Source organism: Hevea brasiliensis, chromosome 1, assembly GCF_030052815.1.
Source record: "Hevea brasiliensis isolate MT/VB/25A 57/8 chromosome 1, ASM3005281v1, whole genome shotgun sequence".
In the NCBI taxonomy this organism is placed as follows: Eukaryota; Viridiplantae; Streptophyta; class Magnoliopsida; order Malpighiales; family Euphorbiaceae; genus Hevea; species Hevea brasiliensis.
In genome coordinates, this window is record NC_079493.1 from 24,574,197 (window position 1) to 24,602,087 (window position 27,891).

The 27,891-nt window shown below is 30.7% G+C and overlaps 2 protein-coding genes across 2 annotated transcripts; one reads left to right on the forward strand and one right to left on the reverse strand.

Moving 5' to 3' along the window:
* Positions 1-9,228: 9,228 nt before the first annotated feature.
* LOC110644069 (PRA1 family protein F2) lies at positions 9,229-10,116 on the reverse strand. The gene has a single exon (XM_021796681.2). The coding sequence runs from the start codon at positions 10,008-10,010 to the stop codon at positions 9,405-9,407; it is 606 nt and encodes a 201-aa protein (XP_021652373.2). The 5' UTR covers positions 10,011-10,116; the 3' UTR covers positions 9,229-9,404.
* A 13,963-nt stretch (positions 10,117-24,079) lies between these two features.
* On the forward strand, positions 24,080-27,748 carry LOC110642403 (B-box zinc finger protein 25-like). Its single transcript, XM_058144759.1, has 3 exons — positions 24,080-24,716; positions 25,830-26,132; positions 27,192-27,748. The coding sequence occupies exons 1-3, from the start codon at positions 24,534-24,536 to the stop codon at positions 27,420-27,422; spliced, it is 717 nt and encodes a 238-aa protein (XP_058000742.1). The 5' UTR covers positions 24,080-24,533; the 3' UTR covers positions 27,423-27,748.
* The last annotated feature ends 143 nt before the right edge of the window (positions 27,749-27,891 follow it).

The window sequence follows — 27,891 nt, forward strand, 5'->3', positions numbered from 1 at the left end:
ATCTGACAAAAGAGGTAGGATCTTTGAGGGTTATAGGCCTCAAGACTGTGGGTTCGGTCCCGGATTCTGAAGTGGGTTCATCAGGTGGGAGTGTGCCAAGACGGGTCTCTAAGATGGCGTCATCCCTAAACAAGTGGGACCTCCTCAAATTTTCCAAAACTTATGGGATACCGACCGAGCGATACCGGCTCTCACTTCCTGGAGAAAGTGGGTGAGCTGACAATGCATTTCTTTGTCCTGTTCGGGTGGCAATATATGAAGAACAGTTGAGGTCTAGCTTGCACTTACCTTTGGATCCTTTAGACGTGGAAGTTCTTAAGTACTACCGAGTTTCAATTTCTTAAATGCATTTGAACTCCTAGAAGCTCCTTTCTGGAATTCGAGCCTTACACCGAAGGAAGAGGTTGCACGCTTCAACACATATTTTCTCTGTGTTTTTTTAGCTTAATGCTCGGGAGAATGAAGAGTATTGGCATTTTCACTCTCGGAAAGGAATGGGGCTTTTTTTTGGGCTTCCATCTTCTTTGAAGAAGTGGAAAGATAGATTCTTTTTTGTAGAGGACACAATCAACAAATATTAGAGTGGGATTCAAACTTCTTAGAATTGTCTGGCGGTCTGGTAAATTGAGTTTGGACACTGAGGAAAATGTGTAAGTGAGGGAAATAAAAGTCCTTGCTTAGGACAATAAAATATCAATAAAAGTGCTCCTTGAGGCTAAGGCACAGTGGTGAGAGTCGATCTACATGACTGGGGATTCCGTGACAGCTAAACATTACAATAACCTGCCTTTTGAGGGTAAAATCTAAAGCTTTTTCTTCTCAATTTATTTTACTTACTGAAATTCTTTTCTCATTGTAGATATGGGGAGTCGGGCAAAAAATATTGAATAGCTAATTTATAAGAAGAAGAAAGCTGCTTGTTCAGTGGAGGATGCGTCCTCAAAAGATCCCAAAAGAGCCAGGGTTAATCTTCCCTCCTCTCCTCAGAATGTTTTGCCCCTAGATACTACTCAGATTTCCTAACCTGAAACACAGAGGGTTGAGGTTCCTCCTCCTCCCACCCCCTCCTCAGCGAAAACAATTAGTTGAACAGGCATTGGCGAGTGAATCAATTGTGGACAATTTCAAGCTTGCCAACTAGTTTGCCAAAAAAAATACACTACTGATGGATCGCGATTGGCTAGAGGGAGAGCATGATGATGATCTAGGCCTCCACTTGGTCTCTTTGCTAATTGAGCAACTAGCGTGTACACAAGTTCTGAGAGAAAAGAACAAAGCACTGAGAGGTCAGGTTGGCTTTGAAGAGGCTGAAATGAATTTTTTTATCAATGTTGTGGCTACGTCCAAGAAGCGAGCCAAGGTTCTAGACGATGAGCTTCAGTGGTTAAAAAAAGATTTTGCTACTCTTCAGGAGGAGTAGGCTGCTACTCAGGAGAGTCACTCATCAATGTAGGCTGACCTTACTAAGAAAATTGAGAGTCTAGAAGGGGAGTTAGCTGTGACCAATGACTAGATAACTAAAATTGATGTTAAGTCTCAAAATTACATGGTCGTTGAGTTACAGAAACGCTATCCAGGAGATAATTTCTCTTGGGTAGAGGAACTTGGAGGGGGAGAAGAAGAAAAAGATAATGAGGGTAGGTAGGGGGGCGAAGGTGATGATATAGGCCCCTCTGCCTGAAAACTTATAAAAAATCTACATTATAAATGGAAAAAGTTACTTTTGTTCATCTTTTTGTATGTTGAATTCCTATCGCTTAGACCCACCGACCGAGTTAATTTTATAGGCACCTGTTATTTGTCTAATGATCTAACTATATAGCAATATTAAAATGTGAGGATAAAAATGGAATTTAAATAATTACATTTTACCTTGATTAGAGTTGCTCGTCATCACGTCATCCTAAAAATATCTTTTTTCGAGTGAAATGTACTCCAAGGTTTATAGGTATCTTTGATTTGATTTATCTTGGCAGGCTTTCTTCAAGGATGGCCTAATAATCTTTATAGGTTGTTTTAGCTTGGCGGAATATCGCCGTGGATGGGTTAAGCATCCTTAAAATTGTTTTGGCTAGGCGGACTATCACCGTAGATGGGCTAAGCACCTTTTAAATTATTTTAGCCTGGCGAAAATCACCGTGGATGGGCTAAGCACCCTTTAAATTGCTTTAACCTAGTGGACTATCACTGGGGATGAGCTAAGCACCCTTTACAAGATCTTTGAAGAAGTAAATAATTTCTTTATTGATAATATTTCTGAAGGTTACATATATTCCAAGTTTAGGGGAGTATTCTTCCACTGGCTTCTGCTAACTTGTAAGTTTTTAGGTGTATAACTTTTGAAATTACATAAGGTCTGATCCAGTTGTATCCTAATTTCCTAGCTTTTGCTAGTCCTCCTGTGACATCATCTCGTTTAAGCACTAGGTCTCCTGCCATGAATGCTCATTTTTTAACTTTCCTGTTATGCATGTTCATTATTTTCTATTTGTACTATGCCATCTAGATGAAGGCTATTACTCCTCTACTTTGTCAAGGTTTAGTTGTAGTTCATCTTCTTGCGAAGCCTCTTTGGGGTGTTCTGTTTGAGTTGATGGAATGTTGATTTCTGTTGGTATTACTGCTTCTGATCCATATGCAAGTGAGAATGGTGTTTCTCCCGTTACCGTTCTTAGTATGGTTTAATAAGCCCACAGGACATTTGGCAGATGGTTCAGCCATGCTCCTTTTAATTCTCCTAACAGCTTTTTTAATCCATGAAGAATTGTTTGGTTCGTGACTTCGGTCATGCCATTTGTTTAAGGGTGGTAAGTTGAAGTGAATCGGAGGTCTATCCCCCACTCGGTGCATAGCTTTTTAAATTTTTTGCTGGCGAATTATGTGCCATTATTTGCTATGATGACTTTGGGAACTCTGAGTCTATAGAAGATATTTTCTCTGATGAAGGTAATAGCTCAATCTGCTATTATATGCTGTGATGATTCTGCTTCCAGCCATTTAGTGAAGTGATCGATGGCGACGATGATGAATTTGCATGATCCTGATGCTTTAGGAAATGGGCCAAGTATGTCAATGTCCCATTGACAGAAGGGCCAGGGACTACCGATGGCTGAAAGTATCTCTGCCAGCTATTGAGGGATGTTGCTGTGTGCTTGGTATTTTTGACATTTCTGCCAGAAATATCCTTGCCTGAATGCTTTTTTGGCAATCGTTCTTGCTCTTTTGTGGGCGTCGCATAATCCTTCATGAATCTCAAGTAGTACTAATAAACCGTCTTCTCTACTGATGCATTTTAACCATGGTTAGAGGTAAGATAGTCTGTATAATCATCTATCGAGTACACTATATCTTGACGATCTTTGTATAATTTTCTTAGCCTCGAGTTGATCTTGTGGGAGCATGCCTTGGTCGAGGCAACAAAAGATTGGTGTCATCCATGTTTCTCCAATTTCAATAAGGAGAGCTTCTTCTTCTCTATCAACAGTTGGCATGGCGATCTCTTCTAACGGGATCAATTGTGAGAAGTGTTGTTTGCCCCCTGCCGCTACTTTGGCTAGACTATCAGCTTTTTAATTTTTCTTCCCTTGGTATTTGGAGGAATTTGATTTCTCCTTTTTCAGTCCTGATTTGTGCCAACATTTCTTGGATACAAAGTTAGTATCTTCCCAAGTTCAGATCTCGTACTTGGAAATTTTTCTGCACTTGATTAACAACTAATTGTGAATCGCAATAAATATTGACGTTGTGCGCTTTTACCTCTCTGATAATTCGGAGGGCCATAAGGATGGTATCCTATTCTGGTACATTATTTATTGCTCATAGAGTTATTTTAGCCGTGTATTTCAGCTTCGCAATGTGCGGCCCTTCCATTATTATTCCAATTCCTACACTAGAAGAGCTTGATGCTCCGTCTATCCATACGTTCCAAAGTTCTCTGATACTATCCTTCTTTTTGGGTATTGGGGTTAGTTCAGCCATGAAGTCAGTGAGTACCTATGCCTTCAATGTTGTTCTTGGCACGTACCTGATGTCGTACGCTCCCAGGTTGATCGACCATGTTGCCAATTGGCCAAATATCTCTAGTCTATGTAAGATCTTTCTTAGTGGGTAATTCATCCAGACCTCTATGGTATGTGCTTTGAAGTATGGCTTCAATTTTGTCGCTATTGATAGGACTGCGTAGGCGAGTTTTTCCAAGATCGGGTAATTGAGTTTTGATCCTTCAGCACTTGACTAGTGTAATATAAGGTCACTGTTTGCCTTCTTCTTCTCTTACGAGGACCGAACTGATTGTTTCCTTTGTAACTACAAGATAGAGATAAAGAACCTCGCCCGATTTTGGCAAATCAAATAATAGGGGTGAAGATAAGAATTGTTTAATTAGTTTGAAGGCTACCTAGCATTCCTTGACCCATTTGAAGTTCTTCCTTGTTCTTAGTACTCGAAAAAAGGGTAGCATTTTTTAGCTGAGCAGCTTATAAATCTCCCCAGTATGGTGATCCGTCCATTTAGTCGATGTACTTTTTTGATGTTGCTTAGAGGTTACATATCGAGGATTGCTCAGATCTTCTCTAAATTTGCCTCGATCCCTCGCTCAGAAACCATGTAATCAAGGAATTTCCCTACCTTTATTCCGAATGTGCATTTGTCCGGATTCAGCTTCATCCCAATTTTGTCCAATACGTTGAATGCTTCAGTTGTCTTTGGTGTGATCTTCTACTTTTTTAGATTTTATGATCATGTCGTCAATGTAAACCTCCACTGTTCTTCCTTTCTATTCCTTAAACATCTAATCTATGAGCCTTTGTTACATTGTTCTAGTGTTCTTCCATCTAAAGGGCATTTCTTTATAGTAATACACCCCTGAGTCTGTCAGGAAAGCGATTTTCTCTTCATCTTTTGGGTCCATCTGTATTTGGTGATATCCTGGTATCGCATTAATCAGTGATACTACCTCATGTCCTATTATTGTATCTACAAGTTTATCGATGTTCAATAACGGATAATGGTCCTTCGAACATGATTTTTTGAGATCTGTACAGACGATGCACATTCACCACTTTTCATTCGCCTTTTTTACTATGACGACATTGGCTATCTAGGTTGGGTATTTTACTTCTCGAATTAAACCTGCATCTAACAATTTCTTAATTTCTATTTCAATTACTTGTTATCATTCTGGTGCAAAACATCTCTTCTTTTATTGGACTGATTTGGCTTCCAGATTGGCATTCAACCTGTGGGTTATTATTGTTGGATCTACTCCTTTGATGTCCTCTGCCTTCCATGTGAAGGTCGTTATCCTATTTTTCAGCGTCTGGATGACTGCCTCCCTATTTGCTCTACTAAGTGTTGTTCCGAGGCGTACTTTTTTTTCCTTCCTCTAGTTCTTCTTCTGTTATAGAATTAACTGGTTTAGATGAGATTTGACTTTTTGGCTTTTTGAGTAATTCAATCGATAAGGTCACTTTTGTTACAACCTCTATTGATTTTTTATAGCATTCCCGTGCTGATTTTTTGCTTTCTCGTACCACTGTTATGCCTCCTAAGGCTAGTAACTTCACACATAGCCACTTCATGCTAATTCCTATGTCATTGTCATTTAAGATTGGTTGGCTAAGGATGATATTGTAGGACAAGGGAATGTTAATCACTATGAACTTTGTGTAGATTTTTTTCTTTAGCCCTTCATCACCCTATACAACAGTGAGATTTACAGTTCTTAAGACAAAAATTGTTTTGTCTCCCAAGTCGACTTAGGGGTACATGACTTTTGTCAGACTTTCTGTTTTGTACTCGAGTTTCTCCAATACTTCCTTCGTCTGAAGATTGACTAAGCTACCTGTGTCGATTAGCACTTACGGAACTATGTACCTGTTAATCTATGTAGACACAACTAAAGGGTCAGTATGAGGTTGATTTATTTTGTTGTTGCTCAGTCCTATGGTGATCGCTGCTCTACTTAATTTGTTCCTGTCAACTGAGAGGATTGCTCGACAGCCACTTGGTTTAGCTAGCCTCTTGTTACCTATCTTGCCTGCGTTCAGTCCCTCAGCTATTACATTGATTGATCACTCCAATCGAACTTTTGTCTTTGTCCAGAATGATGTCATTATTTCTGGGGGCAGGTATTCTTCTTTTGCCTAGACTGTCTCTGGTGAATCTTCTGAGTTGACCATCTCTAATTGGTCATTCTATTTCCTCTTTAAATTGTTTGCATTCATTGGTTGTGTGGCCATGATCTTCATGAAACCTGTAATATTTTCCCTTGACCCTTCTATCTATAATATCTAGGTTCAATTTCCTTGGCCACTTGACCTGTTCTCCATTTTTCTGGATCCATATAAGTATTAGGGATTTGGGCTCATTCAAAGGAGTATAATTGTGGAACCTCATTTTATTCCACACTTTGTTTCTGTTCGAATGATAAGTTTGATCCGTACTATAGTTCTTCATATTTTGCTTGTCACTGTTCTGTTCGAACCTCCTTTCTTCTCTAAGGGCTTATTGCACATCATCCAACCTAATGTACTTTTGGGCCCTCTGCATTAATTGGTAATAGTCTATTGCAGGGTTTTTTATGAGTGAGTCTGAAAATTTAATATTTCTTATTTCTTTTTTTAAAGCTTCACATGCTGTCTCATAGTTCAAACTTTCTACTTGTATTGCCTCGGTGTTGAAATAAGTAATGTAGTCCCTCAGTGATTCTCCCTCATATTGTTTTATTTTTTGAAGATCAAAAGATAACTTTTTTGGAGGTATGGAAGAAACAAACTTATTTTTGAATTTGATGGCGAGCTTATGAAAGTTCTAGATCGATCTGGGCTTAAGGCGCTAATACTACTTTTGTGCCAAGTTGGTCAGTGTTATCGGGAATACTCTGCACAGGTGATAGTCGTTGACATTTTGGAGCATCATGGTTATTTGGAAGTTCGCCACATGGTTCCTTGGATCTGTTATCCCATCATATTTATCGAGGGTAAGCAATTTGAACTTGGTTGGGAACTATTCTGCTAGGATTGGCCCGGACAGTGGAGATTCATCTCCCATGCCGATGTCTTCTTCCTTAGGCTATTTTTGGTATTTTTGTTCTGCTCTCACCAATCCCTAATTTATCTGTGGGCGTGGTGATTTGTTGGACTACTCCTCTTGTTCTCTCACCAAATATCAGCCGTTCTTTTTTTCTAAGTTATTGTTCATTGACCGGGTGGCTTCCTGTGTTTTCCTTTTGTTCTGAATGAGTCTACTTCTATGATTCTTCCTATTTCTAGGGCAGGTGTCCTTGGTGGGGCACTGGTCCTTAGGATCAGTCCTTTCAGGAATGAAATCCAGACCTTCATCTCTCGAATGTGCTAGAAAATATGATCTGGTGCCATCCCTTGGAAGGGGTTTTGATGAACTGGAGCCATATTGTGTGATGGGTACGTTGCATCGGAAGGGATAGTGGGTGCAGCCATATTTGAGACCAAGGATAATGCTGGAAGATCTCCCCTCAATTTTGAAAAGGGGGGGGAGGGGGGGGGGGGCGCAGAAATGATGCCTTTGTTTGGAGTTCTTGAATCTGGAGCTATCAAAGAGAAAAAAACAAAAAATTGCAAGAGTGATTAAGTTCAAGAACTTAAAGACTACTGGTAGCAAAAAAAAGAGAATGTCGTGAAAAAAAGAAGATCTCAGATGTAGATGTTTCAGCTGGTGATTTGGGGTTTCCCACAGATGATGCCACTGATGCTACCGATGGTCTTTTTAGTCTTGACCCAAATGTCACATAGACCTGCAATGAGTAAAAAAGATGAGGTGGATGGCCTTACGGTGGGCCACTCTGATGCTCAAGTTAGTGATCTTAATCCTTCAGAGAGATATTAAAGAATTCTTTTGTAATAGAGAGTAATGGAGATAGTATCCATACCTGAGTCTCATCTTTTGGTTAGTATTTATAGGCTTTTAAAGGAAATAGTCGTTGCTTTATTTATGGCAGTAATCTTAGCTAAATATTCATGGATCTTCGTGATATTCGCTTTTACTGGATTATATGTGGGATTATCGCTCGATTCGTGGAATCCGGGCTATATCTGATACTGAGTATTTGCTCGATAAGGGTTTTGTTCGCCGTTTTGGGCAAACAAAACTATTGTTCAGTCTTTCTTCTTGCTCGGCTCTGTGTTTAGGCTTGCCACATTGGAAATATTTTGTGTTTTGACTATCCACACTGGAAATATCTTTTTACTTTTTGACTTTATTCTAGGAGGGTGGTATCAATTATCTTCTCATTATACAACCTTACATATTTAATCGTGGCTTTTCCTTGATATACCTTCTCCAACTGACAAATTCATGTCTAAACTCGATCTATTACGTATTCAAGTAGGACTCATATATTTAATAGGTAAATTTCACTACACATCTTATATCTTGAATTCATGTTAAACCGAGTCTAGGTAAAAAAATCTCTACCAATATCTGTCTCAACTGTTTGTCTAATGCTATCCTTCAAGACTAACCATAACATAAAATGTGTTGAATCTAAATTCTCAAGTACTAGCCCTAAGCCACAAGTTAAAATTCATATAACTTGATCAAGGGTCTTCTCTCTACCATGATACGAGTTAGAATGCTTAAGGATTTTCTGTACAATGCATAAGCCATTACATTCGTCTTATCTGAGTGGTACAGAATGATGCAATCATGGTCCTTTATCCACTTTCTTTACCTCAAATTTAGATCTTCTACTGGAAAAAATGTTTTAAACTTTTGGATTGATGTAGATTTTGCATGTCTCTCCATCCTGATAGAGCCTCCAACTAACAATCATCATCTCTAAATTAAAGATGGGGTAATTCTGCTCACATTTCTTCACCATGTTGCATTATGACATGCGCAAGACCTACTCTAGAAGCTATCACAGTACGCATAAGCTCTTCTCACATGTACCTGTCCAAAAAAACCTAACATTCTTGCAAGTCAACTGAGTTAAAGGAGTTGTTATTCTTGAGAAGTCATGAACCCCCTAAATATATATATATATATATATATATATATATATATATATATATATATATATATATATATATATATATATATATATATATATTACACTAATATTTTTTAGCATTGATTGAGAAATTTGGGAGAAAAAAAATTTGATTGTGAACTTAATTTATGATTTATTACATTCATGCTTTATGATTTGTTAATTCTATATGTGATTCAAAATTGAGAGAGAGAGAGAGAGCATGGAGAAATTATATTTTTTGCTAAAATCCTCAGAATCAAATTCTCTCTTGAAACTTGGAATTTTCCAAATTTCTTTACAAAGTGTTTATTGTATTTCCATAAAAATTATTAAGCATACAAACCCACATGGGAAGGAAAAATAAAATAAAGATCGTACAAAAAAAAAATAATAATCACACCATCACCGATGACTCCTGCACAAGAGGAAGCAACTCCCCTGAAGGACCATCACCACCACGACGACCATAACTCTCTTCCTCAACAGAAAAATCCTCTATAACCCACAAAACAGCATGAACCAAAACGACAGGCAAAGAACCAGCCAACGTCAAAAGAAGATGTAAACCAGCATCTGTCAGGACAAGCTCAACCATAGTTGCAACAACTATCACAGGAAGCACCAATCTTTTGTCCAAAATCTCATGAATAATATTAGAACTTGGCACTGCACTTAACAGTAACAGGTACAGAGATCCCACATAGGTCATGATCACCAACAATATTAAAGACACCTTTCGCTGTGGGATTAGGCTAATGAACAGTATAATCCAAACAAAATGAGTATAATATAACGCAAAATGGCCCAGGTTTCTAATGATTCTTTGAGCAGCTGCTTCTGGGCTTGAAGGTATTTTAAAGGGACAAACCAGTTTGAATTCTGCACGCTTGAAGTCGTTCCAATTTGTTCCTGTTGTTGAATCTCTGAGGTCACTGGAATCAACTGTGGTGACTGATCTTGGGGTGGCGCTTGGCCTCTGAATTGCTCCATAGCTAGCCATGTCTCTTGATTACAGAGATATAATCTAAAAGTCTATAAAGATGAGCTCTTGGATATAAACGGTCAAATATGAAGTGTGAGCTAGGCGTGCTTTAGCTCTTGCTGTATACCTATATTATATATATAAGGTGCATAAAAAAATACGTCAATATATCATTGTTCTATGACGACTTCTTAATTATTTATTTCTTAATTTAATAATTGATGATTGAGATAAATGGTGACCTTCCTATTGACACCTTATGAAAAGTATAATTAATTGAATTCTTTTCCTCTAAGTATGCATTTATTTAATTTAATTTAATTTAATTTAATTTAATTAAAAGTGATTAAACTATTTTTATATAGACTCAATTTACTATAAATTTAAAATATAAAATATATGATAAAATTTATTTATTAAAAATGAGTATTATATATTTAAATTTTAAATTTATATTTAATCAAATTTATATTAATCAACTGTAATGAGAATTAATAAACCTATCAATATCTTCCACAGAAATCCAAAATGGGATATTGATAATTAATTGTGTTAATTTCCAATTACGTGTGTGGAAAGTTCTTTGAAGAATTATTCAACACGCAAATAACAATCAAGAGTCTCATCACCATTACTTCAAAGTCGTCCATCAACTTCTTTTTTTCCCTAGACTTTAACAAGTCCACTTTTCTTTAATTTTTGGGTAAATTATAAAAATATTATGTAGTTTCGTAACTTTTTCACTTTAGAATTTAATGTTAAATTTGTGATAAAGTGAATCCTGTAACTATATACCGTTAGCAAAGGAAAATTTTTACCTTAACACTATTAAAAATTACTGGTGTGATATTAATTTTTTAATTAATAATAATTTTTTAATTATAAATATAAGTCCATTTAAAATAAAAAATAATAAATATTTAATCTCTCAATCTTTCTCTTTCCTCTCCATCTCTAGAGTTCATATTCCTTTCTAAACCAGTCCCCGGTGCCTTATTTTCGATAGTTTTGATCTGTTCTAATCCAAAATTAATAGTGACTTGTGGTTCTTTTAAATATTGTAAACGTTCTATTAGAAATTTTTCTTTTTTATTATTATTTTCATTTTTTATATTTATATTCTATATTAAATAATATTGTTATTTAAATTAAATATTATTAATTATTATACAATTATCCTATTTTATAGAATTTATAAATTTATATATTGATATATTATTTTATTTATTTTTAATTTTTTTACGGCTATTGCGTATATTAAAAAGGACACTACCATAAGGATCAAATTGATTGAATGAAAAGATGAAAGATGTATTTTTTATTTATGAGGTAATTGAAATCTCTTTTTCATTTTATTTTTTATAAAAATTTTAAACTTTAAAATTTTCTTTGTTTAATTTCACTAACTTATCTTTCTCTTCATTTATGTACATCCACTTGTTTATATTCATACAATTCTTCATATTAACTTGCTAATTTTTCTAAAAAAAAATGCATGAGAAAGAGAAAATAAAATAATGGTAACTCATATCATTTGGTTAAATGCTCTATTTTGATATTTTATTTATATAATATTATTGTTATATTAATATTTTTATGATTTTATTAATTATTTTAATTACATTTTTAAAAGAATTTTGTAATGTAAAAATTACCAAAAGTGGTTTAATTTTTTATTAAATCAAATAATTCTATTATATATTTAAAGTAAATATTTTTCTATATAATATAAATTACAAATTGAAATTATTGAATTTATTTTAGTAATTTACTTAATATTTTAAGAAAAATTAGTAATTTCAATTTCTTTTATTTACATATACACACATTTAGTAATACATGTGAAAATTTGTATAGGTAAATGTCTAAATTCCTTTTATTCATTTTTTTTTTTTTGGATGTGACTATAATTTTATTCATAAGTTCACCTTGAATGAGTTTCAATATAAAAGCATATTATAACTTATAGTTTAAATTTATGTTGATTTTCATAATATAAATTTTTCAAAATTCATTTTAAAGGTTGTTAAAAAATTTATTTATTATACTTAAAAAATATTTTTTAATAACCTCTTCAATAATAATAATGCTAAATAGATCCAAAAATCAATGATGGAATATCCAAGCGAATTCATCCTACCATGTTTTCTAGATAGCTATCACATTAAAAAAAAAAAAAAAAAAAGGATTAGCGACCGACCCAATCGATTGCTAATCCTTTAAAATTGGTTGTTAATCGATTTAGCACTGATTCAATTAGTAATGAAGTTAGTTACAAACAGTAATCGATAACCACAATGATTGATAAATTAATTAAATTTTAAAAAATAAAACTTTTTGCAAAAAAAATATTTAGCAATCGAAATCGATTATTAACAGTAATGAAAATATAATCGATTGCAAAAAATTCGGTGTCTTTAATTTTACAAATTTACAATCATTTTGTAAATCGGTTCTTATTTGTAACATATTTAATAATTAAAAAGTCGGTTGCTAAATTAAAAAAAAATATATTATTAAAAAAATAAATTTCCAAATAATAATAAAAAATTCAAATAAATAAATTTATCAAAAAATTACTAAAATAATAAATTAATTATTAATAAAAATTAATACTAAAAAATTAATATAAAAATATTATAAAAACAAATTACTAATAATAATTATTAACAAAGAAAAAGTTAAATATGAAAAGATATTTATCATAGAAACTACTAAAAAAATTGCCATATATATATATAACAAAAAAATTACAAAAAATTAATACTACAAATAATTTACTAACAAAAAAATACATTTGCACAAAAATTTTTATTTTATGTCTAAGAAAAAACAAATTAAATAAAAAAGATGATACAGAAAAATATGATGAAGAATAAATAGATGAGAAAAGAAATAATAAAGAAGAAAATATATGAGAAAAAAAATAAAATAGATGAGAAAGAAATAAATAATAACAAAAAAAATATTGGAAAATAAAAGATGAATAAAATAAATTAAAAAGAAAAAGATAATGAAGAAAATATATTAAAAAGGAAAATATGAATAAAATATATGATAATGAAAAATATTGTGAAGAAAATTAAAGAAAATAAAAAAAAAAGACAGAAAAAGAAAATGAGTTGTGATTTATATAAGTGAATTAGCAATCGATTCAATCGATTACTATTTTTTTTGTAAATTTGGAGGAAAGTTTTAGGGCAAAAATTTTGTAACTGATTTAGTTTTCAATTTCAAATTTGGTTGTTATTAATAATGAATTTTATTTGATTTCAAAAATCGGTTGTTGTTAGCAACAGATTTATAAATCGGTTATAAATTTAAAAAAAAAATTGGATAGAAATTTTTTGACAAAAAAATTTGTTATTGTTAGCAACCGATTCACAAATCAATTGCAAATAAAAAAAATATATATTATGCAGTAATTTTTCCCCCCAAAATTTAGCAGCCGATTCATAATTGGTTGCAAAAATCGATTGTATTTAATAAGCAATTTAAGTCAATTGCAAAATTCGATTGATAACAGCAACGAATAAGGTATCGATTACAAATTTTAGAGCTTTTAGCAAGTCGCTAAGGTTGAACCACGTAAGGAATAGACCACTTAGGTAGAACTCACCTTTAAAAATCAGCTTGTAAGGGGAGGGTGCTTAGGAACTTATTAACCCCTTATCAAGGTTATTCCTTAGCAATATGAGATCGTAACAATACCCCGCACTTAGAGAACCAGCATCCTTGTTGGTCACGGCCATGTTGGTCACAATCACATCAGTTACGACTAACACCCTACATATCGGACCACTTGTCCTTATACAATGGGTCTAGACCATCACTGTATAAGCCACCGCTCTGAGTGGATCTTACAAGATAGAGCTAGTTTTGATACTAATTGATATGAACAATTGAGCACCACAAGTCGCTAAGGTTGAACCATTTAACGAATACACCACCTAAGTAGAACTCACCCTTAAAAACTGATTTGCAAGCGGAGAGTATCAGTTGCTAAATTTAGAGCCTTCTATGAAAAAATAAAAAATAAATAAATAAACTCTCAATTTTGCAATTGACTGAAATCGAATTGCACCCGGTTTTTATAACCGATTATAAATCAATTGCTAAATTTGGAAACCAATTAAAAGAGCTCTATAATTTAATAACCGATTCAAAAATTAATTGCTATTAGCAACCGATTTTAGTAATCAAATTTTTAATCAGTTATCAATAGCAACCAACAACTGATTAAAAAATCAATTGCTAATAATATATTAAAGTTTTTTTGTAATATCAATTAGTAACCAATTATAATTTGATTGCTAATAGCAAGAAATAGTTGCTAAATTTTTTAAAAATAATTATTTTATTAAAAAAAATTGAAATTACAAATTAGTTACAAAATCAATGGTAAATCTGTTGCTTTTAGTGTTATTAAATTTTAAAATTATTATATTATAAATTGTTAAATTATTAAATTTTTAATTAAAACATTAAATTAGTTGCATATTATTTAATCATTAAATGAATTTTTAATTCTTCAAGCATGTTAAAAAAATTGTACCTCCTTTTTGTTATGTGTGAATGGATTGTGAGTATGCTAGAAACATTAAAATCTCAATTGAATGATGTATATATGCCTTTCTAATTTTTAACCAGAATGATTGTAGTGAAAAATAAAGAACTTAATTTTCCAAGAGTTCATTCAACTCCATAAGATTATCTACAATATCCTAATTTCCTACATTTGAGAGTTGGTTGATTACTCGAATGTAAATTGAGTGCTTTTGGAGAAAAGAAAATGATTGCTTTTGATAATATAAAGGATTGCTTGATTGCATCAAAAATAAATAATTGCTCTTGAATGATAAAAGTCTCGTTTGTAGAAGACGTAAATATGTGATCTTGAGAAGTAAAAATTACTTATTAAAAGAAACGTAAATGATTGCATTTGAAAAAGTAAATAATTACCTACTCGCAATGATAAATTGATTACTCTTAATAACATGTAAAAGACTGAAAAAAAAAATAATAAATGAGAAATTGATTGAATTAAAATTGAAAATATGTGCAAATTGATAAGTAAAATGTGCTTAACAAAAAAAAAAATTAAATGTTGACTGAATCAAATAATTTTATTTAATTACATTTCTAAAGAATTTTGTAATTTGAAAATTACCAAATTGGTTTATTTTTTTATTAACTCAAATAATTTTATTATATGTTTTAAAGTAACTATTTTTCTATCATATAACTCACAAATTGAAATTATTGATAGTGTAGACTCCTTTGACTATTAACCTTTCATTTCATCAATCAAAGATTGGGTTAAATTTAGGTAAACATTCACTTGCTCACATATACAATTAATATAAGTGAAAATTTATATAGGTAAATATATAAATTTATTTTATTCATTTTTTTTTTAGTGGCTGTAATTTTATTCACAAGTTCACCTTCAGGGACGGAGCTAGGGGTGGGCCAAGAGAGCATTGGACCATTCTGAAATTTTAAAAATTTTTAAAAATTTAATGGTAATTTTTTAAAATATTTTTTTTTATTTTTATATTAAATTTTGATGAATACGAGACCTTAAGGGGTTTAAAAATTTTAAGTGAATTTAATAGTAATTTTTTATATAAATTTTATTTTATAATTGTGAAACGATTGTCATCATTAGTTATTCAATCCATTTAATGAATACTTAAATAAGTAATTTTATTAATAAATTATATATTTGAATTGGATCTCTCTAAACTAAAATTATGGCTCCGTCACTGACCTTGAATGGATAAGTTTCACACATAAAACATATTATAACTTATAGTTTAAATTTCTTTAAAATAAATCATTTATAAAAAAAAAAAATTCTTACACCATTAAATTCTATTTTTTTGAAATAATTTTTTTAAGTTAAAAGAACTAAATTCTTTCATTTTGAAATAAAAATTAATAAAAAAAATTAATTGAATTGAATCCTTATAAAACTATAATTTTCAAATAGGGTATTAAAAATTTTTCAAAAATAATTTTAAAAGTTATTAAAAAGTTATTTAATTATATTTTAAAAATATTTTTTAATAACATCTTCAATAATAATAAAAATAAATGGATCCAATAATCAAAGTTGGTATGTCCAACTTTTATACATATGATTTTTAACTGTTTCAAAAGCAACTACAAGACCATTAATTGATGTTGAAATATTCAAAACTTGCCCGTGTCTGTCTTTTTAATATAATAATTAAGAGGATAAAATAGAATTATATTTTTAAAATTATAAATTAAAATGCTGCTTTGACTATATTTGGCATATTAATTATGCTTAGCCGACTAATATCAATGGAATATCTCATGAAAATCACTTGCTTAGACCAAAAGAACAATAACGTGAATCATGAGATCTATTTATATAAATATTCAGTCAAATTTTTAATCGATTTCAGCATTATTCCAAAAAAAAAAAAAGTTACATTTTATTTTAATGAAAATACTGTTTTAATAAATTTTAATTAAATATTTTAAGTATAAGTTCTAAGATGTCCCTTTTTTAAAAAGCCTTGCCCTATATAATTCTAATTAAAATTAAAAACCATAATTTTATAATTTAAAAAAAAATAATATAACTCAATTAAAATTTATTAATAATGAACAAGATTTATTAATAATTAAAATTGGTATCACTTTCTACAATTTTTTCTATTAAAATTGGTATTACTGTCTATGGATTTTAATAATAATCTCTCTCCTACATTCCAATTCTATTATAATTTATCTTTTCAATTAATGTTAAAAATTATAAACAAATAGATCTACTCAAGTTATAATTTTCAAAATGCTTCCAATTAAAATTGAATAATAATTGTCCAAATATGCAAATTTAGTATGAATAATTTTCTTTTAACTAAATTTGGAGATAAACTTAGTATAATACTACAAAGAAATGTTAGATTTAGCACTAAAACTTTTTACTGTCAAAAGTATAAAATTTATTGTCATAAATTTATAACAATAATATATAAATTATTGTAAGTTGCTACTACAAAATTGTAATTGTAGGTATTTTACAATAAAATTATAACTGTTGTAAAAAAAATTATTAACAATAATAATTATTATTATAAAAAATTTTCAATAATAATAATAATAATTATAATATATTTTTTATTTATCATTAACAATAATTATTTATGTATATTAACTTTATAAGCAGTAAAAATAATATTGTTATAAAATTTTTACTATTAATTCTAACATTTATTGTAATAATAAATGACGAACTACTTTGTGCTAGTAATTATTATATTTAAAAAAATAAAATATTTTATATTTTAATTAATAAAATATAATATATAAAAATTATTCATAATATTATTTATCATAATGAATAAAATAAAAATGGAAATATATGTTAATATTTCAGTCAATAAAACTTAATAGATGTTAAGTACAACTCAAAAATTTTATTGGTAAACAAACTTTTTAGACATTCAATCCCTTGGCCAGTCGTGAAAGTTGCTCTCTATTCATAAAAAGGACTTGTTTGGTTTAAATCAATCTCAAAGAACACTATTTCTTATTAAATAAATTATTTAATTTAGGATAAATAATAAATTAAATAATTTATTCCTGAAAAATTGAAAAAAATGTATTTCACTTTTCAAGAAGTAGTCATATACTTTCAACTAAATAAGTTAATTTTTCATACTTCTTGAAAACTTAGAAATTTTTTAACTCACTTATCTCAACCAAACAAGACCTAAACTAATAAATAAAGTGAAAAAAAAAAACTACAAATTTAAATAATTTCCTGGTTAAAAATACACATCATTGTTTGAGAAAAACAAAAAAATAATAGATGAAAGTGAGCGCAAATAAATTTAGAGGTGGCCAAAGAATTGGGTTGGGCAGATTTAAATCATTTAAATTAAATTATTTTAAATTAAGAATTATTTTAATTTTTTATATAAAATTAAATTGAGCCATTTTAAGTTAATTTATGAGCTATGAATAATTTCAAATTAAATGACAATTTAAAAAAAATAATTTTCAGATTAAAATTTTAATTGATGTAAAAATTTAAATGAGTTGGCTGTAAATTAGATTATATGAACTATGAAGTTGAGTCCCAATTAAATTCTCAATTTTAAGCTTTATATTATTTTAAATTACTTTTTTATTTTAAATCAACTAGATTTTAATCAAATTATCAAGGAGGCTTAAAATTTATCTCATTTAAAGAATATTTATTTTAGTTCATAAATCAATAAAATTTACTTATAAGTGCAAAGTGATAAAAATTAATATTTAATTTGATTCATAAAATAAAAAAATATTTAAAATAAATAAAATACCTTTTACTTTTAACTTATACAGTTATTGTAAAATTATTTTTTACTAAATAAATAATTATATTATTTTAATAATTTTTTTAAATAAATATTCTCTTATTTAAACAACCACCATGCTTGATTAGATAATTTTTTTTATATATATTTTTTATTAAGTAAATGACTATATTATTCTAATAAATTTTTAAAATATTTTCATAACGATAACATTCAATTATATATTTTTTTATTATTTTAATAAATTAAATTATTTTTAAATATATTTTAATTAAACATATATACCACTACTTAAACAATTACTTTTAAATAATTTAATTATTTAATTATTTTTAAATTAATTTATAATTAAAAAGTATATTTTAAGTAAAAAATTAAAAATAAATAACAAAAATCAGTTTAATGATATTAATGCTAATGGTGATAAAATGATTATGATTACACTTTTTATCATTTTTAAAATAGAAAATAAGAGAAATTCAGTTTAACTAATTTATTTTTAATAACTCCTATTATATTCCCTGACACTTTTAAATAAATTGGAGTGCATAACTCAGTTATTAAAATAAAGTCTGTATTTCTAATCACTATTAATTTTTTTAAATCAAATATTATAAAATCTTATAATGAATACTTAAAATTATTAGATATTGTTATGTATTATGATAGTGCGTAAACTATAAAAAAAATAAAGTAAATATATAAAATATTAATATTTATATTGTTCATTATTTTTGTACTATATTCATGGACATGCCATCTTTCACTATTAATAAAATAAATAATCAATTACAAGCTCCAGGCTATACTACCCATCATCCCTCAATACATTTGTTAGTCCTCTCAATTTTCTTTAAGCATAAACTAATATATTTATTACTTAATTACTTTATACATCATAAAGAGTGTTTTCAACTATATGAATAATGGCCCTCACACCAATGGATAAAAAATTCATATTTACTACTTTAACTATATCACATGGTGTTTTCAATTATATAGACAATAGTCCCTTATTCTTAGACTATATCATTCTTTAAGTCGAAAGCTCTTTTCCTCTATGGGTCTACAACCTTAAGCCGACGCCTCTCTCTCTCTCTCTCTCTCTCTCTCTCTATTGAAAATGCAATGAGTAAGAGCCCATCATCAATAAGCAAAGTCACTCCTCAGCAATTAGCAAAACTCTTATTTACCATGCATAACAGCTCCACTTTTATGAGCTGAAAGTTACTTTCTTCAATGAATGAAGTTATTTTCTATGGACAAAACCAAATAACTTTTTCACAATACTCTTATTTATAATTTAAAAGAATATATAATTTTATTTATAATCTTAATCACTTTAATGATAATTTAATTAGGAGTCCTACTCAATTTAGAAATAATATTAAAATAAAAGTTTTACTCTATATAGAAAACCTATCGAGAAATATTTCTCCCAAATTCCACTAAAATTTTGAGCTATAATTTTTACATATATCATATCAATCGGTGGATATTATATTAGAATGAAGCATAAAGTGCATGTAATTCTTGATTCATCTCAAAATTAAGAACTAAAAATAATAGTTAAAATTCTCAAGTTTGAATTATCGTTAAAATTATTTATACTAAAAATAATAGTAATAATAATAATTAAATTCATAGCTATTATTGATAATTATTTCAAAAAATAACGATAATTAAATCACTATAAAAAATAATCAATTTTTGCAACTGACTGAATTCGGTTGCTATTAGCATTCAATTTTATAATTGATTTATGATTTCAATTTTTTTTAATAAAATAGTTAATTTTTAAAAATTTAGCAATCGATTCAATAATCGATTGTTAAATTGGTTATTATTAGTCACCTATTTATAATTGATTGTTAAAATTATTTACTATTAACAATCAATTTATAATTAGTTGCTAAATTGATAGCTAATCAATATTAGAAAACTCTTAAATATACAATTAGCAATCGATTTTAAAATCAATTACTAAATTAAATAATTATTTTAATTGGCTTCAAAATTAATAACCGATTTACAATTGATTGCAAAAATCAATTATCAACAAAAATCGATTTACAATCGTTTGTTAAAATCGGTTGTTATTTATAACTAATTCTGTACCACCCCAAAATTTTAAATTTATTATTTTATGAGTAATATTGATATTTTAATTTTATTTAATTTTTTAGAAATTATTTGAGATTTTTCGGATTTTAAAAATTGGGTTCGATTTTTCGAAAATATAAACTTTGATGATTTTTAAAAATTAATTTAAAGACCACGTGGCAAAACTAAAAATATATTTGGAGTCTACGAATTTTTCTAAGTTTTCTGAAATTTTTTCGAAATTTTTGGACCTCGTTTTCGGTCTCAAGGCAGAGTAAAAATTCAAAATTTTGTATTCTGAATCGAACCGGTCGAATCGAACCGAACCGAATCGGACTGATTGAATCGTACCGGCTCCTTTTTCTTCTTTTCTTTTCTTCCGCGCGTCCCGACCTTCCTCTCCTTCTCTCCCTTTTTCTCTCTCCTCCCTCCTCCCCTTGCCGCGCCGCCGCCTCCCCTGCCACTCCAGCTCACCGGCGCCCACCCCAGCCGTCCCAGCCCACCGGGCGCCGCCTGGAACGCCGGAAAACGACGCCCGAAGTGGAGCGACACGCGCGAGCGACCGTTCGTCTTCCCGGCTGATCCGGCCACCAATCGGACCGGGTCTTATGTCTAAACTCATCTACTCGTCGAGAGCTTTCCATAGACACTAAGAACACCAAAATTCGTCTAGCGGTTTGTCCAATTTTTACCCGGGAAGTTTTAGCCCATTTTGACTTTTGGGTTAGATTTCTCGCAAACCGTGAACCCCACGAGAAAAACGAGAGTACCAGAGCGCTCCACTCGTCGAGAGCTTCGCGGCGATATAAATTTCAAATTTTTCCAACACTGTTTTTCGGTGGGTCCTACGGAACTTCGCAGTGTTTTTCCGAGCATTAAATGAGCTTAGAAAATTCCGTAAAAATTTTATACTAACCCCCGTGTTGTGGGCTTCGTGTAGGTATCCTCAATTCGCGGAAATTCGACAGTTGTCCGGGTCTGTGAATTTCCGGCCAGACAGACCCGCTACCGGAAAAGTCTCCGAATTGGATCGAGGTTTTGGCTACCCCACCATTGTCAGACATCCCGAGCGCATTCCCGAAGTCGGAATCGGCAAAAGTAAACCCGAACCTTGCTTTTTCGTAATTTTCTAGTGCTTAAATAGGATTAAAAATCTATAAAATATTCGTGGTAGCTCAGAAAATTATGATTCTTTTTGCAATAGCCTAGTAATATTGCTAAGGACCGCGGGGAAAAGTTTTAGAATTTTTAGAGTTTGTTTGGGCAGTTTTTGCAAAAATGATCAATTATAAGGACTAAATTGAAATTTTACATACTGTGATGGATGACTGATTTGATGGGCCCAGGAGGGGCTGTGTGATGTGATTGAGTTGTGGATATATGTATTATGAATATAGAAGTGTGTTTTGAGCCCTTTTTCAGGTTGGGTAGGTCCTAGTTATAGGGGAGATTCTGCCGGATTTTCGGCACGACTTAGGACGTATTTGGTCTTTTCTTGATTTGTATTGAGTCAATTGTATTAAATAATTATAATGTAATTGTTAGGTGAGCCGGGATAGCCTTCTTCCTCCGCCATACGATAATTCTTTATCAAGTCTGTGAGTAAAATATTAATTTTAATTGTAATTTCGATATTATTATATGTTCAAGCATGCCCATGCATCACTTATATGCATATATTTATGTAGTTAAACTCTAGGCACGATTTATGTTGCATTCATAACTGTTAAAGTGCCATGAATGTTGTTGTGTTAATTTGGAGCAGTGTGCGTGCGTTGGCGTGCGTGTGATGTGGTGTGGACTATGGATAGGACAGGTAGTCACGGCTTGAGTTCTTCGTTGGGACCCGATCCTTCGGGGGTAGTCACGGCTTGAGTTCTTCGCTGGCACCAGGTTGGATTTAAGAGAGCTGTATAGGGGATCAGCTCCCATATATTATGATTGATATTACAGGGTGTGTGAGTGCTCCAAATTACCTTTTTGCTGTTATTATATGAAATTATTGCTGATGTTGCATTTCACTCTACAGGGTGCATTAGTTTTAGATAGTTATAGAGATTATGGTTAAAATTGATATTTTACTCTCTGAGTCGAACGCTCACTCCTGTTCAATATTTTTTCAGGCCACAGGAGGATATTTTTGAAGTTAACCTGCTTTTCTCCCTTGCAGGTCGATTATTAATATTTGTATAAACTTGTTAAATCTTAGAATTTCTGCATGTGTTAGAAATGTTTATTTGATTTGGGTCTGTATTATAAATTGTTATTTTGGACCTGTAAACTTAATATTTCATGCACGTTTGATGGACTAGATGAGGGAGGTGAGCTCCCATATATTTTTATGATGATATGAGTATGTGGAGGGTGAGCTGACCTCCCCAATTGAGTATTTATTGTGTTTACAGGTCGGGTGAGTCAAAAACTCCCCGTTGAAAGATCCATTTTATGGCTGGACTCTGTCCGGTTGATTTCTTGAAATTGGGCCCAAATGGGCTTTAGAGTTGGGTTAAGGAATAGTTAGGCTTACTATGCGCCTCGGGGGCTTTAGGCTGGCCCAGGTCCTAGTGCCGGTCCGGCTCATAAATTGGGTCGTGACAAATTCATTGTTGGTTGCTAATAATAACTGATTTTTACAACAAATTGCAAATTGTTACTAAATTTTTCCCCAAAAATTTTCCTCTTAATTTTTTTTTATTTATAACTGATTTACGAATCAATCGCTAATAATAACCAATTTCTTCCAAAAAATTTTTGCCATTTTTTTTGTTTTGAAAAATTGCCAATTTTTTCCATTTCAATTACAAAATGTAATTTTTGAAAAAAATTATTTATTTTAAATTATTTATTTGTTATTTAAAATTTATTTTTTATAATTTTTTTAATTAGCAACTAATTTTTTGATTGTTAAATTAATTACAAATAGCAATGGATTTATAAAATGATTAAAATATTATAAAATTAAAAACACTAAATTTTTTTACGACTTATTATATTTTAATTTCCAGTTATGAAATTAAAATTTTATATTCTTTAATTATTTGTTTATGTTTATTTTGATTTGCATATGTAATTTTGTTTCAATGTATTTATAAAAAAAATTACAATATGATCTATGAATTTTACCTTATATTATATTTTAATTTTTAAATTTTAAAAAATTAATTATTTAATATTTACATTTTACACTATATTATATTTATATTTTAATATCACACTTTAATCTTCATAATTTTAATATATAAAATAATTTAATTTTTTTATTAATGGATGAAATTATTATAAATATTAAAATTATAAATATTAAATTATTTTATATATTAAAATTAAAAAAATTAAATAATTTATTAATCAAAATTTAGATACTAAAATATAATATAATATAAAATTTAAGAGTTAAATAATTAATTTTTAAATTTTAAAAATTAAAATATAATATAAAATAAAATTTAAAAATTAAATTATAAATTTTTAAATAAATAAATAACTCAGCTCCAAAAATTTTCACTTTCAAAGGGTCATTTATAGTTTTCTTGGTGGCTCACATCTTACCACAACCACACATTGCCTTTGACCCCACAAAGCTTAGCTGGGTCTTCCGGATTTCTTGACTTTGATTTCCCAAATCCAAACCCTTATCTTCACACACTCAGCTTCTAGGATTCTCCACCATTCACTCCTATGCTCATATCCTCCACAGACTCTTGCTTACATTACACAGTACTCCATCTTTTTCTTATATTTTCCCACATTTTCTCCTTTCTTTTCTTTTCGTTTCCTTTCTTTTCTTTCTTGTGTTTTTTTCTTTCTTCAGTCTTCCCACATTCTCGGCGTATCTTTCTGTTAAAGAATCAAGATTTTTCCTCCCAAGAATCTTTTTCTGTTTGGTCTAGAATATTTGTTTGTATTTCAGGCAATTTTCTGGCACTGATACTGGGTATCTCATGGTTCTCGAAATATTTCTCTCTCCTTTCGTTTTCATGGCCATGCTTTGAAGTTTGAATCTCCCTGAGAGGAAAGCTACTAGATTAGGTGAAAAACGAAGTGGGTATCTGTTAAAAGTAGCGAAAAGTGATTGTAAAGCAAGAGGTGTTCAAGGAAGATGAAGATTCAGTGTGATGTGTGTGAGAGAGCTCCAGCCACTGTCATTTGTTGTGCAGATGAAGCAGCGCTTTGTGCGAAATGTGACATAGAAGTGCATGCAGCGAACAAGCTTGCAAGCAAGCACCAGAGGCTTCTCCTTCAATGCCTTTCCAACAAGCTGCCTCGTTGTGACATATGCCAAGTAAGTTGATTTCTAAACCTTCTATGCAAGTTTTGATTTTTTTTAGACTACTGTTGTTTTCAATTTTTTTTTTAGGTAATATGATTTGTGGTTCTGTTGATTTGTTTCATTGGTTTGGTGTTGCAATTCATTACAATAGCAAAACTTATCCTTTTTACTTTCTGATCTCCAAGAAGACTTGCAAGGGAAAAATGACAAGGGTTTAGGGGATTATGTGATGGAAAGACACTTGCAAGACCTAATCACAAGAAAGAAAATAGCATAATAGCGTAAGCCTCGTGGGGTTGAACATTAGGGATTCCTCAACTCAACTGAAGTTTGAGTCGGCTATACGGATCTGCATCCTTTTCCTCGATTTCATATGGTTTAGGGAAAAACTTGAGGAATTCCTGCAGTGAATAAATTTTTCTTAAAAAAAAAAAATACTAATAGGTAGGAGCTGAGATTTTTTATACTCGAATATAACATATTAAAATATTCATGTGGTGTCTTGACAACACTTTGGAGCAGTAAGAGTAGTGATATTCACTTATTAAATTCTTGTGATTCTATATAGATAGTTGTTTGAATATGATTCACCTTTAAAAATGTGTAATCTTTTTTGCATACCCCTTAAATTTTGGTTGAAACAAGTTTTACTCTTTATCCCAATTTTTTTTTGGGCACAATTGGCTTCGAATAGGACTCAAAGTCTAGATCTTATGGCCCCAAAGATACTTTAATATCACTAAGTTAATGCTCATTGGTTATAAGTCCGAATTTTTATGTATACATTCTGAAGCCAAAAACTTAAATATATTTGAGGAGCTAGAAGAAGGGAATTAATGAAAAACAAAAGCAAGCAACCTGGTTGCCAACCAAACAACTAGAACAAATATTGTCTTTAAAATAATAGATTAATAATTAGGTGATTGATTCACTTTGGTACCAAGATCAAGGTAATTTTGATAGTTTCAGTCATGCATTTAAAGAAGTTTATAATGATAAGGGACACTGTGGGAATAGGGAAAGTTAGAAAGAAAGAGAAAGGAATGTTTTCAGAAGAGGGTGCTAGGAGAAATCTATGAACTTTTTATCTCTGATTGTTATTTTTGTCTCTTATTTGATGCGCAGGAAAAGGCAGCTTTCATTTTCTGTGTTGAAGACAGAGCCCTTTTCTGCCAGGACTGTGATGAACCAATCCATTCAGCTGGTAGCCTCTCTGCAAATCATCAGCGGTTTCTGGCAACTGGAATCCAAGTGGCTTTAGGATCTAGTTGCACCAAGGATACTAAGAAGAGTTGTTTAGAGCCACCCAATCAGAGTGCACAACAAACTTCCATGAAATTGCCTGCACAACAACCATCAAGCTTCAGCACTTCATGGGCGGCCGATGACTTAATGCAATTCTCAGACTTTGAATCATCCACTGACAAGGTAATGAAATCGATATATGAATTCCATACCATTACTCCACATTTATATTCCTTTTTTATTGTCTTTGTAAAGACTAAAAACGTTAGAGAACTTGGGAATGCCATTGCCAAGAAGAAGACCAGAAATATTTGGCTTTAGCCTGGCATTATTTATTTTTGGGTTTATCACTAAAAAATTAAAAAAAAAATTCAAACATTTGGTTCAATTTGCAATTTTGGCACATTCGTTGTAATTTTTGTCATTTTCACACAGTTTTTTATAGTAGTATGAATTGTAGCCAAACTTTGGAAGATCATATGCCTCTCAAATCGGTAAAAAATTCAGAAATTTCTCTTTCTATTTTTTTATTTTTAATCGTTAAGTAATAATTAATACATCTTAAATATAATTAATAATTTGTTGAGGGTCTTACACTCAATATACCACATTCTAAGATGATTTTTTTTTGGTTTTGAATAAAATATATGCTATGTTAATGAGTTGAGGGTTTAGTATGTGTTGTTTCAAGTTCGGCTACAATTGACCAATATGATATATTGTGTATTATTCCAACTGTATTTAACTATGTAATAGGAATCAGTACTATATGTTAAATTTTTAAAGTAGCGCTTGATTATTTAATGGTACACTTCATTATGTTTACAGTTTACCAAGTTGATCTGATTCTTGTCTGAACCTGAGTTGGTAGCCTCATTTCAAGAGAAATAGCCATAGAAATTATATGAACGAAATAAACTAAATTGAAAAGCAATCTCTGATCAAACAATTTTCATTGTAAAAGAAATTTGTCAAGGTTTATATTAAAATAGCTCAGCGAAGTTTATGAATGTCACTAGTTCTTCAAATTATCTGAATCTGCACTTCATTTCCCATGTGTTTCAACATTTTGATGGTTTGCATTTATTAACAAGCTAAATCTTCCAGCTCTGAATTTTGAATGCATGATTATTTTTCCTTCTTTGTTATTGGAAGGACAATGATGATGAAACTGTTGATTGAATTTTATCTTAAAAATCTTCAGGTGTTATTAAACATTCTTGTTTCTTCTTATATCTGCAGAAAGAGCATCTTGAATTTGGAGAGTTTCAGTGGTTAGCTGACGTGGGACTTTTCAGTGAGCAACTTCCTCAAGAGGCACCAGCAGCAGCTGAAGTTCCTCAATTGACAGTTCCACCGTCAGTCAATGTTACTTCATACAGAGCATCCAAGGCGAACATGCCTAATAAGAAGCCTAGGATTGAGGTTTGCAATGAAGATGAAGAGTTCTTTACAGTACCTGATCTTGGCTGAAGTGGGTCATATACTCTATTACTCGGTTTTATGGTTTGGTGAACTATACATAATATACATGCAATGAATGTATCTGCGTATTTTATCACAAGATATGTTAGGAGAAACATAAAGGTTAGTTTAGGGAATTTACATATTCTACATTATATTATATTATTATTTTGGTTCACCAGTATGGCAGTATCACTCTCTGCTATTGGGTGTAACAATCATGCCATCCACTGTGATGGTCGTGATTATGATATTGGAACTGGATCAGTGCTTTTGTTGCTCTTTTATGTTTCACTGTCTTGAATCTTTATCTTAGTGATTACATTGACCTTGTATGGATTGTTTTCTCCTGGACAACTGGCTTCGTTTTGTGAGCAATCAAGAAGAGGATTAAAGCAAGCATTTCTTCAAGTTCAGCTAGGAAGCAATGTCATTTAAAATGGAGAAGAGTTACCCTCTTGAATGGAAGCATCATCTT